Genomic DNA, 15592 nt, shown 5'->3' with positions numbered 1-15592 from the left:
AACTGAACCTCAAGTTTACTTTTAGATTGCAGTACAGTAAGTCAGGTGATAACTTACATTAGAGCAGCAGGTTGGCATGCAGTTTTTCCACCATTCAGAGTATCCAGAGGCAGACAAGAAGGCTTGGGAAATGTTTATAAAAACTGTTTACTGTAACTATGATTGGAAAGAATGACGTCTAATGTTTAGCACAGTTTTTGCCTTGTACTACAGACAATGCTGAGGAGTCAAGAATAAAAAGCACTTCATTGATCAAAATAAATAAATGTGGTAAAACATAATAACATAGAAATTAAACACAAATAGGTCTGTAATTGTAAAATAACATCTTTATAAGTCTTTAATAAAACTATACAAGCAGTTTTTTGGCCTCATTGATAAGAAAACGTGCTGCTGCACTATGACTTAGTACACGTCAGCATCAGCAGCTGTAAATGAAAATATAGCAACAGCTTGTTTAAAGTCTTTGAGTTTCCTTCATCACTTTGTTAGGTGTTTTTTCATCTTCAGTCCACAAAAAAACTCCTTTCAGTCCAAAGTGTGCAGGCAGACCGGGCTCCTAAGGCCAGAATGATGTATTGCAGCACGACATGGTCCATCCATGTGTTTATAGTCCAAAGCATTAAAACGAGGTCCTCAATGACTCATCAAAAAAGGGCATGTGATTATAGGCCACCAAGGGTGTGCTCTCTCCAAGAACAGCCTCTGTGAAGTTGGGCCTTCTCCAGGCGTACACCATGCTGTTCAGGAAACCTTGTAGAGACACGCTGGCAGCCTGCAGTAAACAAAAGCAATATTTTAGCCTGCAAATCTGCCATCTGAGGACATTTTAACCTACTCACTGAAAAGCTGTAACTAAAACATACCTGTAGCATATAAACACCAAATAAACTGTATTGTTCAACGTTTGTTCTCATCAACAAGGTAGATAGCAGGATGAGGAAAAGCGCTACAAGAAGAAGAAACATCAGTTTAATTTTGTCTTAAAGTTGATATTTACACTAGCTTTGTGCGTGCATTTGTGTACCTGGTGCCCAGCAGATTAGGATGACTGTCACCATATTCCTTGAGGTAGAAATTGCTCTTTTCATTCTTCTTCTTGAACGCCCATCCCCCTCCACTGGAAAAAGCCCCTCCGGATCTCGTCTTTCATACCACTTACCAACCTTATAGTAAATAATCTGAACCAAAACAGGAAAAAAAACATTTGTTTCATCAGATTACACTGGTATTTAAACTTGCTTGTTATGTTACAGCAATGTGATTGTTAGTAACTCACAGAGCAAGACACCAGCACCGGTATCACCACAATGAAAAGAAAAGCTCTGATGAAAACGTCATGGATTATCTCCTGTGGGCAAAAGAGAATTATGTATCAAAAATATGCTTATACAAAATGTAACAATGCTAAAGAGCATTATTATTCTGTTAAACAGAGACTATACGCACACACACTACAACAGAGGCCTCGATAAAAGAAAGTGTGTTAAAGGGTTTCATAAGACAGCTGTACACTCACAACATCTGAGCAGGATTCCCTCCAGACGTGCAAGAACAAAATACAACTGTGAAAAAGAGAAAATCAAAAAAGGTGAGAAACACAAGGGAACAGACCCATTTCACTGCTGTGACGTCTTTGAAAGATTTTGAAGGAGGCTGAATCTCTGGGTTGTATGCTCACCTGGTGCAATACGTGCTATCGTTACTGGAGACCCGATTTGGCAAGCTGCTGGTAGCTGGAATCAGCAAAGTAGCTTTCATGAAAGGAGTGAGCACATATGCTAAGTAAAGTGCAAGTGGGATCAACCTGTTATATTGGGCAGAAGATAGAGAAGAAGAATTAAATTGTGCACACATGGGATACCATATGGTGGGTTAGGTAAAAACTAAAGCATTTATTAATTCATTTATTTTTTGAAAAAGTGGTTAAAACTTACCACACAATGGCATACACAGGTATGACTATTTCTGGTCTTCGACATGTATTCTGCAAAACAAGAAAATGTCAGTGAATCTGGCTTCTGGACAAATTATGATCACCAGATGCAGCGAATGCCTCACCAGATCATCATCCGCTGGTCTTTCTCTCCATCCTTGGATTGCATTCTTTGACTTCCAGGCGTAAACGACCACCAGCAGGAATGAAATGAAATAAAATGTCTGGAACAAAACACAAAGAACAACGCAAAATGTGACAGTTTTACCAATAAAGTAGTTTTAGACCAAGCATTAATATTTACTTTAGAGTAAATGTCAGTTAAATATAATTTATGTGAATACTGATGTGCTCTGGTTCTCAGAGAACAACTTTATACTTGAAGATTTCTCAGTTGGTTATGCTGATTCTTAGGACCAGTGTCCGACAAACGTGCAAGAGGACCTTTATCTTTACGAGGACGATCTTTATGAAGCAACGTGAGGACATTTTATTATTTGATTTTACATCTGCTGCTTGTAAAATGAAATGAGATATTTTTTTCTTTTTTTAAACATGCTTCTTTGTATAAGAAGGATATGAAGTATAAATACAGCTATTTATTTAAATGTAAATGTAAGGTACAGTAAACCTCTGCTGACATACCTGCAGACATAAAAATGAGATGCTACATTAGCTAAATTTTAAAATGTAGGGCCATATAAAAATGATTTAATACCATGCTCCTTTAGGATTTGCAGTGGATGTTTGTTATCTTATAGCAGGGGTCCCCAACTCCAGGCCTCGAGGGCCAGTGTCCTGCAGGTTTAGATCTCACCCTGGGTCTACACACCTGAATCAAATGATTAGTTCATTACCAGGCTCTGGACAACTGCAAGACATGTTTAGGAGGTAATTTAGCCATTTGAATCAGCTGTGTTGGCTCACGGATAATCTAAAAACTGCAGGACCCCGGCCCTCGAGGCCTGGAGTTGGGGACCCCTGTCTATATATTATAGCATGTAAACTAAATTTGGAATTTAATGAGTCTGTTGAAGTGCATAAAGACTCTGAACCCCAAAATAAGGTAACCTTAAGTTAGGAACCGGTTCAGTTCATTTTTTTTCTTTCTTTTTCTATATTGAACTCTTAAAAAGGTTAAATATTTTCCATATCTGCATTTTGAAAGAATTCCACAATCTGAGCTAGAGGAATTTGAGAGTTTGGTCCTACAAAACATTCTTTTCTTTTCTTTCCTTTTTCTGTTGCTTTTATGTACAATCAATATCTACTGTCCTTAATGCTTATCAATCTAAATTCTAACGAGAACTCAAAAGACTTTAGTCAACCGAGTTCACAATGGACATTGCCAGTTAGAAATTTATGCTGAGAACAACTGTTATGAAAAGCATGTGGAGCTCCTCCTCTCAGCCTGAGGGATGAATGTGAACATGTTTGCATAACAGGGAACGTGACACAGCAAAACTGCTCACTATGTCATTTTATAGAGGCAATATAAGGAACATGTGTTTTTGATTTACTTTACTGCTTGAACTACGTGATATGTCCTCAGTGCCTTTAGAAAACGTTATATTATTTGACAATAATCTGATTTTTTTACTCTGTAAATGTTGATTGTTATAGCAGGAAGTACCAAAAGGAATGTGAAACCACCTAAACGTTGCCAACCTGTTTAAGATTAAACTACTCCCCCACCAAAACGCAATCCCGTTAATGATTTATTTGCGGTGGTAAAAGCCTGATCAAACAATGAAATAAACTATTGCTCACCAGTGACAGCGGCAGGCCGTATTGGCAGATGACTATACTGTTGTCAAACGGTATTTTGTTCATGACACTCGTGGACATCAAGATCAGAGCAGCTAGGAGGTCGGCGAGAGCAAGCTGCACCAGGAGGTGTACCTGCAAAACAGTACGCATGAAGGCTTGTGCAGTGTTGACAAACTACATAGTTCCTTATGCACAGTAATTATTAATTTCATTAAATAATCCATTAGTAATGCATACACCTAGACTCACCTGCTCTTTTAGATGCTGCCATCTTGCTATGGAAACCACCAGGACGGAGAAACTCCCAATCACACTGACGTTAATAAGAAATATGTAAACTATTAAATGACCGCAGGTCATTTGAAGGAAAAGTTTAAAAGAAATGAACAACTAACATTGTGCCAAACCACAGTTCACCCGAATACTGCTCAGGTTACATTAACTTTTCATACCCTTTATTCAGGTAATACCACTATTATTCAAGCATTCTGTGGCAAGCAGAAGTCTTACAATGAAAATGTTACTTAGCTAAGAAGTATTGTAACAATGTACTCACTATTAGTATTAGTATTAGTATTAGTATTAGTATTAAAAGACGTCAACAGCCCTGAAAAGTGACACTGTTGCATTAATGCATATAATTATTATTAGTACTCATGCAAGATCAGGATTTTCTTGCTGTATTAACTTAAAGTATAGCTAATCTTAACTACTCTGGGTAAATATAGGTAATGCTTAGATTTTTAAATTTATTAAAACTTGTTAAAATTATGAAAAGGAAAAGCAGCAGCTGTCACAATTGTAATGCCAACATCTTTTGTTGTTGTTTGTTTTTTTATATGAAAGATAACTCAAAATATCAGCAAAATGATTCCCATTAAATTTTCTGCAGCAAATGGGTGAACTTATGATTTTATAAAGTAACTAAAGCTGATAAATGCAGATAAATAAAAAAGTTCAATATTTGCCTTTTGAGAGGTGGAGTAGAAATAGAAAGTGGCAAGAAAAGACTAAAGTACGATATCTCAGTTTAGCGATAGTGATAGACTAAATCTGCTTACATCCAGGTTAACATCACAAAGCATGATGGCTTTTTTTTGGGGGGGGGGGTAAACAGACATGTTGCCACATGTCTTAGACATATGGCACCATGTTAACAACAACAATTACAAACTATGTAATTCATTAAAAAAGTTCCTCTCTCCCTTATTCTTGCTTTGCTTTTGTCAAGAAACAAAAAGAAACACAAAAACTCTTCAACAAAGGGTTAGGAGTATCATTGATCTTTAAGGAAGTGTTTAAATTACAGGTATCATCTACACTAAATAACCTAAAACGCAAACATATCAGACAGTGACGATGGATTATGTAAGATAACTGAGAGAATTCAAAGAGAAAGTCCCTGAAATCTCTGCATGGTGCCCTGCTGGTCTCAGTTGATTTTTAAAAAAAATTAGAAACTGTCATAAAGGTAATAACATGCAAAATAAAGTTTCTTGTGTTTGCTATGATCATATTTATGATGATAATAATATGAGGAAGTGCATAGGAGTACCTGGGAGTGAGTAAAACTATGTACACTGTAGAGAGGACATCGATCTGAAAGCAAAATTTGGAAATGCCTGAGTCATTTCAAGGATAAAAGATTTTATTATACAGGTTTTTTTTTTTTCAAAAAAAAAAATTTGTACAAAAGGCCAGCCAGTTCGCAGAACTCATGAACGGAGCCACATCTGCGGAGTAAGATATCAGCATACTGCTGCCGTTTAGCCAATGAGCGGTGAGGCAACCCATTCTCTTCGCCAATCAGAAGACACAATTCTACCTCATCACTACGCACACGTCGACGCAGAGAGTTCGGTCGGAGCTGCAGGTGGGAAGAGTCAGCAGAGTTTACTCACCGTGTGGATTTTCGTTCCTTCTAATGCTGTTAGCGGTGTGCGTCCATGAGACTGTAAGTTTCTGTGTTTTATCGTGTTTGTTCTTTGCTGCGGCCATTATCCTCCCTTGTTTAATCCTTGGCGCACACTTTGTTTACCGATTGTTACTGCCGTTTACTGCGAAGCAGCCTCTGCCGTGCGGTCATTAAGGGACCGTCACTAATTTCTCATGTTAGCTCTAATGTAAAGTGCCTAGTTAGGATTTATGTAAATAGTAAAATTAGCATTTGTTGACACTCCCTTATTTTGGTTGAATGTTCCACTATCCAGTATTGTTTGTATTGTTGTATTACACATTTAATTCACTCTGTTCACCTAATTATGGAAGACTTTTATGTTCTTTCCAACAGAAACCACACCATCACTCACCACACGGCATATAGCATTTTACAGCCTGTTAAATCCCCTCACTCACATTATGGATGTGTGCTTCGGATTCTTGTTAATAAATGAGTGAACGGCAGATACCTGAGTGGCAGTGGATTTTGTGGATACGCCATCTGTTCTTATCGGACAACCCTGTTGAGATTGTGGATTCATAGAGTCAGCACCTTATCATCTACATCATTCATAGTCAGGAGGTCAAGTCCATCCCTCTTAAAGTGACCTCCTCCATTACATGGTCCTTCGAGCCGGAGTTACAGTTTCACAGGCAAGATGGCTTTCTCATCCACTCCTCGTCCTCGTCGCGATGGTCATCGGCCTCGTTACCTCGATGACTTCTTGGTGCAGTTGCCGAGGAGATCACTACCACAGGTGCATGTGTCGCACAACCAGTCCCCAGATGACCATGGGGCACATCCCAACACCTCAGCCACTCTAGCTGACCAGACTTCTCAGCATGGCACCTCAGACGTGGTATTATCAGCACTGAGAGAAATGCAGGAAGATAATAATCAGCTCAGACGAGAGGTTCAGACTCTGCTTGGTGCCCTCTCTCTCCGGTTCTCAGCCCACCAGACGTCACCAGCTCCCCAACCTTCTGCATTAGGCCCCCGTACCCAGGACCAGAGGCAGTCCTTGTGGACTGATTCCATGCCTCAGTCTCCTCATCCTGACCATGCCTCCAGACACTACCCACACACGGTACGTTCCTTTCACATACCAGAGGATGACATACAGGATTTACCTTGGCCAGAGGCATCACTTCCACTTGATCCTCAGAGTGCTGAGCCATTCCCTGTTCCACCACCTCCGGTATCAGAAATTCCTGCTAGTGCAGCAACCTCAGGTCCTTTCAGATGTACGTCACCTTATCAGTACAGTCAACTTCCTGTGACTGAACAGGTCGGGAAAATTAACGTGAAGGACGAGTATGGGCCTGGAGCATGTGTGAAGAGGCAGGTCACCCCTGAATATGCAGAGCCATACACCTTTCAGCGCCAACAACCAGAAAGCTTCCGGGAGATGACTGGGGACCCGCCTCGCTGGCCGCCAACGGATTCCAAAGCCTGGAGGAAATATGGTCAGCACGAACCTCTACCAAGTACAGAGACCGTGTACCGGGGACCAACACCACACATTCCATACTTCACGTCTGATGACCCCAGCCAGTTCGCTCGTTTGCGAATGGCCCTTGACAATATCCTGCCTCACGATGCAACTGAACGTTTCAAGTACCAGATCCTAGTCGATCACCTCAAGTTGGAAGACGCCCTCCTTATTGCCGATTCCTACAGCAATAGTCGCTATCCATACAGCCAGACCATGTCATCCCTGATAGAGCTGTATGGTCAACCTCACAAACTTGCCCTGCAGCGGATCACTGACGTGTTGTCCGAGTCTCCGGTACGGAGTGGTGACAGCCGAGCGTTCCGTCTTTTCGCCCTGAAAGTGAGGGCTCTCGTGGGAATGTTGGAACAGCTTGGGAAAGAGGGGAGAGCAGAACTAGAGTGTGGGTCACACGTCACCAGACTGCTGTCCAAACTGCCACACAGTCTTCGAGCGCAGTTTAAGCGGTTCATCAATCCTCTTCAGACACCCATCCCAACCTTAGCAGATTTGGCAGAGTGGCTTGAATATGAAGTCCGCATCCAAGATGATGATGTGTATTTCCATCATCCTCAGCAACCTCGAGAGCCACGTGTGGATCGTGGGAAGGGTGCCAGACCCAAGCAGAGATCTGCAGCGGCAACCACAACCGTCTTATTGGGCTACGACCCTCCTGCTAAAGGCCCAGAGCCTCCAAAACAGGCATCACGTCCAGTTTCCAAATTGGGGAAGCCAAAGAAATTCTGCCCCTTCTGTAATAATCTTCAGCACTATTTCAATCAGTGCACAGATTTCAAGAAGCTCAATATAGAGCAGAAGTTGTCTTGGATTCAGACAGGCAAGCGGTGCTGGAGATGTGGAAGGGACCATCCAGAGGCGCAATGCTACCTGAAAGCCAGATGCCAGCAATGCAATCAGGTGCATTTGGAGACACTCCATGAGGTTAATGCATCGCGATCCACTGGGTCTGACAGACCAGCGGAGGAAGCCGTCCAACCTGTCACGTACTACGTTGATCCAACATGGGGGACCAGTTGTGTGCTGCTGAAAATGGTCAGGGTGTGCCTCTATAATGGCAAAATGAAGCTAGAGACATATGCCATCCTAGATGATGGGTCAGAGCGCACAATCCTTCTTCACAGTGCTGCCCAAGAGCTGGGCCTTCAGGGAAAGAGGGAGGAGTTGGCGCTCCGAACCATCCGACAAGATATTAGAACGGTGGAAGGACATTCTGTTTCCTTCTCTATAGCCTCCGCCACTGACCCTCGGAGACGGTTCCGGATCCAAAGAGCATTCACTGCCACTGAGCTTGGGCTTGCCAAACACTCACATCCAGCTGATGCACTGCAAAGGTCCTACCGCCACCTGCGAAGTCTTCCACTTCATTCGTTCCACCAAGCTCAACCATTATTGCTGATTGGCTCTGACTACCCACATCTCCTGACTCCAATAGAGCCTGTACATCTAGGTCCACGGGGAGGACCAGCTGCACTCAAGACACGGCTGGGTTGGACTCTGCAGGGTCCAGCCAAGGTTCTTCTACATCAAGCCTCCACTCCTCAGTGTCTACTCACAAGCACCCTGACTCCCAGTGCTGAACTTCTCAGTAATGTAGCCAAGCTCTGGCAGATGGATGTTCTCCCATACCAGAATGAGAAGGTGGCCACACGTTCAAAACAGGATACCATGGCTGTCAAGATGCTAGAGGAGAAGACCATTAGAGTGGAGGTGGAGGGTATCAACCGGTATGCCACCCCGTTGCTGTGGAAAGAGGAACCAGTCCCGCTTCATTCCACTAAGGACTCTGTCTTGGGTCACCTGCGAGCTACGGAGAAGCGCCTCCTGAAGACGCCCGTACAAGCAGCCACCTATAACCAGGAAATTCAGAAGCTGGTGGATGCAAGCTATGTGAGTAAACTGACCATCGCAGACATGGAGATGGATGGTAGCACCTGGTACATACCACACCACATGGTTCAGCATAATGGCAAGGATCGCGTTGTCTTCAATTGTTCTTTCATGCACAAGGGTAACAGCCTGAATCAGCATCTCCTGCCTGGTCCTACCCTGGGCTCGACGCTCCTGGGTGTGTTACTTCGCTTCCGGGAGTATCCCATTGCAGTGAGCAGTGACATCAAGGGGATGTTTCATCAGGTCCGCCTCTTGACTCAGGACAAGCCCTTCCTCCGGTTCCTCTGGAGAGATATGGATCGCACGAGGCAACCAGAGGTTTACGAATGGCAAGTGTTGCCTTTCGGGACGACATGCAGTCCCTGCTGTGCCACCTATGCTCTGCAGCGGCACGTTCTGGATCACAGCAGCCCCAGCGAGGATACCCGTCACACAGTGGAGAAATGTTTCTATGTTGACAATCTCCTCCAGAGCTTTGCATCATTTCCCGAAGCCCAGCAACTGGTTAACAAAATCCAGCAGTTGCTGCTCACCGGTGGCTTCGAATTACGACAGTGGGCTTCTAACTACCCAGAGCTCATCAGTCATATGCCACCTGGATCAGTCTCACAGAGCAGTGAACTGTGGTTTTCCCCCGATGGGACTGATATACCAGAGCGGACTCTGGGCCTGCAATGGCACTGTCAGTCTGACGAGCTCAGATATCAGATTCGGCACACTGAGCAGTTGGTGGAGCCCACAATGCGTAACATCTATCGGGTTCTGGCCAAGCAGTATGATCCGCTTGGCCTTCTCATTCCTTACACCACTCGGGCCAAAATCCTGGTGCAGCATCTCTGGAGGAAAAGGAGAGACTGGGATGATCCGAATCTGCCAATCGACCTGCTGCAGCTGTGGCATGCATGGGAAAGTGAATTGATTCAGCTCTCTGATGTCTCCCTGCCACGTTGTTACGTGCAGCCAGAGACAGACCCATCCCTTTGCAAGCAGAGCATCCACATCTTCTCCGATGCATCTGAGAAGGCATATGGAGCTGTAGCCTACCTTCGGACAGAAGATCATATGGGGGGAATCCAGGTAGCCTTCCTAGCAGCCCGATCTCGAGTTGCTCCCGTCCGTCAACAGTCCATTCCGAGGTTGGAGCTCTGTGCTGCTCATGTGGGAGCCCAGCTTGCTGCCGTTCTCAAGAGGGAACTCACCCTTCATATCTCAAGCATTGTCTATTGGACCGACTCCACTACAGTCCTGAACTGGCTCCAGTCCCAATCCTGCCGCTACAAGATCTTTGTGGGCTCTAGAGTTGCAGATATTCAAGAGCTAACTGAAGGGAGCCTGTGGAGATATGTCAGATCAGGCGACAATCCTGCCGACGACATCACTCGAGGATTACGGCTCTCGCAGCTCACCTCTCATCATCGGTGGCGCCGGGGCCCACCTTTTCTCTGGCAGGCGGCATCATACTGCCCAGAGCTCCCGAACCACGTTTCCCTTGATGATTCATCAGAGCTGCGGAAGGAGAGCTTCTGTGGGAACATCACCAGAATACCTGATCCACATCTACCTGATGTTGGTTCTTTCAGTGGCTTCCAGGCCTTGCTGGAAGCTTACGTTCGAGCTGTCCATGGGACAGCTGCTGACTCGACACCCACGGCAGAGGATTACAGGCAAGCGGAGTTAGCACTCCTCCGGAAGGTACAGGAAGACAGTTTCCCTGAAGATTTTGTTCGGCTGTCATCTCACAAACCGGTAGCTGCCAGCAGTCGCCTACTTGCCTTAGCTCCTGAGTATGACCCAGAGGCTCAACTGATTCGGGTAGGGGGGCGGCTTCGCAGATGTGAAACCCTCAGTCAGGACATCTTGCATCCTGTCGTTCTTGACCCTCAGCATCCTATCACAAAGCTCATCGTCCAGGATTGTGATCGCCAGCTTGCTCACCCGGGCTCCGAGAGGGTCTTTGCTGAGCTCCGGCGCAGATTCTGGATACTTCGAGGACGAGAGGCCGTCCGGAGGCACCAGTACAACTGTCCTGAATGCAGGAGGTGGCGCAGCCAGCCGGTCATTCCCAAGATGGCTGACCTTCCATTATCCAGTTTAAGACTTCATCGCCCAGCCTTCTATTCAACTGGGGTGGACTGCTTTGGCCCATACCTTGTCAAGATGGGGCGTCGTACAGAGAAACGGTGGGGGATCATCTTCAAATGCCTAACGACCCACGCAGTCTACCTTGATCTGCTTGCCAGCATGGACACTGACTCATTCCTGATGGGACTGCGTCGTTTCATCTCGAGACATGGGAAGCCCTTCGAACTGCTGTCGGATCAAGGTACCAACTTCAGAGGTGGTAGCTCTGAACTCCAGGAGGCTTTCAACGCACTCGGCCCAGCTCTGAAGTCACAGTTGGCCAGCCAGCAGATTCATTTTCGTTTCAACCCTCCAAAGGCTCCACATTTCGGTGGTTCCTGGGAACGGGAGATTCGTTCCATCAAGTCTGCGCTGCATACTATTCTCGGCTCGCAGCATGTCACCGAGGAAGTCTTTAGGACGATACTCAGCGAGGTAGAGAGCATCATCAACTCTAAGCCGCTAGGTTATGTCTCCTCAGACGTAGCAGACATTGATCCGATCACTCCCAACATGTTGTTGATGGGGCGGCCTGATTCCGGTATGCCACAGGTCGTCTACCCAGAAGCAGAACTCCTGAGCCGTCGTAGGTGGAGACAATGTCAAGCCTTGGCGGATCAATTCTGGATCCACTACATCCGGAATTATCTACCTTCACTCCAGATGCGGCACAAATGGCAGCAGGAAAGAGATGAGTTGACTGTTGGCACTATTGTTCTCATTGTGGACCAGCAGCTCCCTCGTGCCCTATGGCCAGTTGGTAAGGTCAGCCAAGTAATCCCTGGAGCAGATGGCAGGGTTCGAACCGTTCAGATAAAGGTTGGAGACAAGACATATACACGATCAGTGGCACGACTTATCAGACTTCCAGCTCTTCCACCGGAGTCTACTGCCTGACCTTCCTAGTGAAGTGCACCTTTGCTCCGCAAAGTTGGGGGCGGCTGTACAAAAGGCCAGCCAGTTCGCAGAACTCATGAACGGAGCCACATCTGCGGAGTAAGATATCAGCATACTGCTGCCGTTTAGCCAATGAGCGGTGAGGCAACCCATTCTCTTCGCCAATCAGAAGACACAATTCTACCTCATCACTACGCACACGTCGACGCAGAGAGTTCGGTCGGAGCTGCAGGTGGGAAGAGTCAGCAGAGTTTACTCACCGTGTGGATTTTCGTTCCTTCTAATGCTGTTAGCGGTGTGCGTCCATGAGACTGTAAGTTTCTGTGTTTTATCGTGTTTGTTCTTTGCTGCGGCCATTATCCTCCCTTGTTTAATCCTTGGCGCACACTTTGTTTACCGATTGTTACTGCCGTTTACTGCGAAGCAGCCTCTGCCGTGCGGTCATTAAGGGACCGTCACTAATTTCTCATGTTAGCTCTAATGTAAAGTGCCTAGTTAGGATTTATGTAAATAGTAAAATTAGCATTTGTTGACACTCCCTTATTTTGGTTGAATGTTCCACTATCCAGTATTGTTTGTATTGTTGTATTACACATTTAATTCACTCTGTTCACCTAATTATGGAAGACTTTTATGTTCTTTCCAACAGAAACCACACCATCACTCACCACACGGCATATAGCATTTTACAGCCTGTTAAATCCCCTCACTCACATTATGGATGTGTGCTTCGGATTCTTGTTAATAAATGAGTGAACGGCAGATACCTGAGTGGCAGTGGATTTTGTGGATACGCCATCTGTTCTTATCGGACAACCCTGTTGAGATTGTGGATTCATAGAGTCAGCACCTTATCATCTACATCATTCATAGTCAGGAGGTCAAGTCCATCCCTCTTAAAGTGACCTCCTCCATTACAAATTGATTAAAGCCAATTAAAACAATGAATGTAGTGCCTACCTGAGCTCCACTCAGCAAAGTATTTAGCTCCATCCTGAGAAGTAAAAAGTCACATTCGGCATGTGCACAGCTCCATAACCTGCTCTCATTACAGGCCAATGAAAATGTGACTTCTTTGTGTATAGAGTGCATCTATAAAAAGGTGCACCTTGTCACATGTTGTGACTCCGCCTGCTTGACTCAGTGCGTGTGTGTGTTTGTGACAATACTTGGTAATCCCCAGGTAGAGTGGAATTAGTTTGCGCCTTACTTGATGCCTTCCAAGATAATGACCCATTTAGAAGATATAGTAAGACAATGAAACTGGAGTTTCTCTGCACTGTTTGAGGTTTTGCCCTCTTCGGATTATTGCAAACTAAGAAAATAATAGAGAAAGTCTGAGAAAAGTTTTGCATCCCTAACATTCTTCAGTAAAGGTGTCATGTCTTAGTCTAGTATAAAATGAAAGCATACAGCAGATCAAATATTTTTAAGGTTTTCATGGAAACCTAAATCCTAATCTTATTGACTTAGTCCACAGCTGAAAACACATGTGCAATAAAAAAAAAATGAATACTGATAATAAAAAAATATTCTAACTATTTTGTTTTTCTTTCACTTGTATTCTGGGTTACTGACTTTCTGTAAGATGCAGTGCTGACTAATCAGTGTGTCTTGCTTCTTTTTTCTGGAAGCCATAGCCTGAATATGTACATCCTACCCTGTTTAAGTATCACATGGTTTAATAACACAGTTTGTTCTCACACTTTGTTATCTAACACAGTATATTTATAGTAAATTGTAAAGACTTGCTTTACTTTTAGTTCTGGGAGAACAGGAAAGTCACTAGTCTTTTTTCTCTAAAAGTTAAAAAAAAATTGTACTCAATTTTTATTTTGTCAACACAGTGCTTAATTTGTTTACCGCTTTTGTCAAGTACAGTTGGGTAAATAATTATTTGATCTATTTTTGAAATTCTGGGTTTGCTCATTTCTAAAGAAATGAACACTATCTAATTTTTATTGTAGTGTCATTTTAAAAGGAGAGAGGTAGAATATCAAGTAAAAATCAAGAAAAACAATTACATAAAAATTACATAAAATGAGTGTTTGAGACAATGTAGCCAGAGTTCTGACACCCACAGTTTCGCTGTGTGCCCATGTTGCATGCAGATTTCAATCAATCAGTTACAGATACTTATGACCGCAACTCATTATGTGTGCAAAGCGCACCTGTTCACAGAATCAGTTTCTTCCACTCCAACATCTCCATCACCATGAGCAAGGCCAAAGAGCTGTGACAGGACATCAGGGACAATATTTGTAGACCTACACAAGGCTGGAATGAGGAACAAGACCATCACCAAGAAGCTTGGTGAGAAGGTGACAACCATTGGTGCAATCATTTGGAAATGGAAGAAATTTAAAATTACCTTCATTCAGCCTTGGTCTTGAGCATCATACAAGATCTTCATTGGGTCAAGATGATCATGACAGAAAGTGGTGGATCAGTCCAAAATTACACAGAAGGAGACTGTTAATCATCTGGAGACAGCTGGGACCACAGTCGACAAGAAATCTTGAGTGGGTCGGACTAGCAAAATTTCTGTTTATGTAGTATGAATGGCATAGAACAAATGACAATAAGGGAGGTCTTTATCAGTGCAAAAAGGTGTAAAAAAAAAAAAAGTATGAAAAGTGCCAAATATATGCCCTCCTGCTGTCTGTGGGCCAGATTAGAGTCTGTGGCGGGCCAGTTCTGGCCCCTGTGTCTTGTGTATGACACCCCTGATCTAAATGATTAAGAGAAGGCTTGGGAAAAACTGCTGTGGTCAGCTGAAACCTAAAACAAGCTATGTGGCATCAATTCAACCTGCTGTGTTTGGAGGAAGAGAAATACAGAGTATGACCCAAAGAACACCATCCCCACAGTCAAGCATGGAGATGGAATCATTATGCTTTGGGGCTGTTTTTCTGATTAGGGTACAGGGCAACTTCATTGCATGCATCGTGAAATCTTGGCTGAGAATCACCTTCCCTCAATGAGAACACTGAAGATGGGTCCAACACACACTGCCAAGGCAAGAAAGGCTGAAGAGGAATCATATTAAGGTAATGGAGTGGGCTTACCAGTCTCCAAACCTCAAGGATTTAGAGTTAGTCAAAATCCCACTTTAGATGTGTGCAAACCTGGTGACCAACTACAAGAAACGTGTTACCCCTGTGCTAAACCAACAAGGGCTTTTTGGGATGTATGCTGATCATAGAAGGGCCCTAAACCGTTTTTGCCATTCGTATATTCTATAGATGCACACACACTCACAGGATGAGGACTGGTCGGTGTATTAGATTACAGTAATTGAACGTCTGTGTTACAGGGACATCTAGTGGTAAGAATTGGGCTCTGCATTTTGTTCATATGAGAGCAGGAAAAAATTATTTAAATTATATTAAATAACTTTCTTGAATGGTTAAAGACTCTCTCATATCCCGTGTAATACCGCTCTTTATACCGTACAAACAGACCTCAAGCGCAGCACCGTACAAAAGAGTTGTGGTGTTTACAGAGATTGAGTTGATAAAGTTGA

General features: G+C 44.0%; 1 protein-coding gene across 1 annotated transcript; it reads right to left on the bottom strand.

The window, feature by feature from the left end:
* Positions 1–300: 300 nt before the first annotated feature.
* On the bottom strand, positions 301–15491 carry LOC146664762 (uncharacterized). Its single transcript, XM_085412013.1, has 13 exons — positions 14438–15491; positions 13027–14343; positions 5262–5305; positions 3956–4019; positions 3707–3838; positions 2062–2160; positions 1938–1987; positions 1682–1807; positions 1520–1565; positions 1280–1351; positions 1028–1181; positions 867–949; positions 301–775 (listed from the first exon to the last, which is right to left on the bottom strand). Exons 2-13 carry the CDS (start codon positions 13156–13158, stop codon positions 623–625), a joined length of 1155 nt encoding a protein of 384 aa, XP_085268139.1. The 5' UTR covers positions 13159–14343; positions 14438–15491; the 3' UTR covers positions 301–622.
* Between the last annotated feature and the right edge of the window lie 101 nt (positions 15492–15592).

The sequence above is a fragment of the Rhamphochromis longiceps genome, linkage group LG7 (genome assembly GCF_057381845.1).
Source record: "Rhamphochromis longiceps isolate RC_006_pf linkage group LG7, R_longiceps_female_GT1.1, whole genome shotgun sequence".
Taxonomy (NCBI): Eukaryota; Metazoa; Chordata; class Actinopteri; order Cichliformes; family Cichlidae; genus Rhamphochromis; species Rhamphochromis longiceps.
Note: the sequence above shows the minus strand (reverse complement) of the source record. Positions and strands in the feature narration are given on the sequence as shown.

Coding starts and splice junctions, on each gene's coding strand:
- LOC146664762 (XM_085412013.1), bottom strand. CDS start 13,158: ATGCACTCTATACACAAAGAAGTCACATTTTCATTGGCCTGTAATGAG. Junction 1,352..1,519: donor GGGAATCCTGCTCAGATGTT/GTGAGTGTACAG, acceptor TTTTGCCCACAG/GAGATAATCCATGACGTTTT. Junction 950..1,027: donor CCTAATCTGCTGGGCACCAG/GTACACAAATGC, acceptor TTCTTCTTGTAG/CGCTTTTCCTCATCCTGCTA.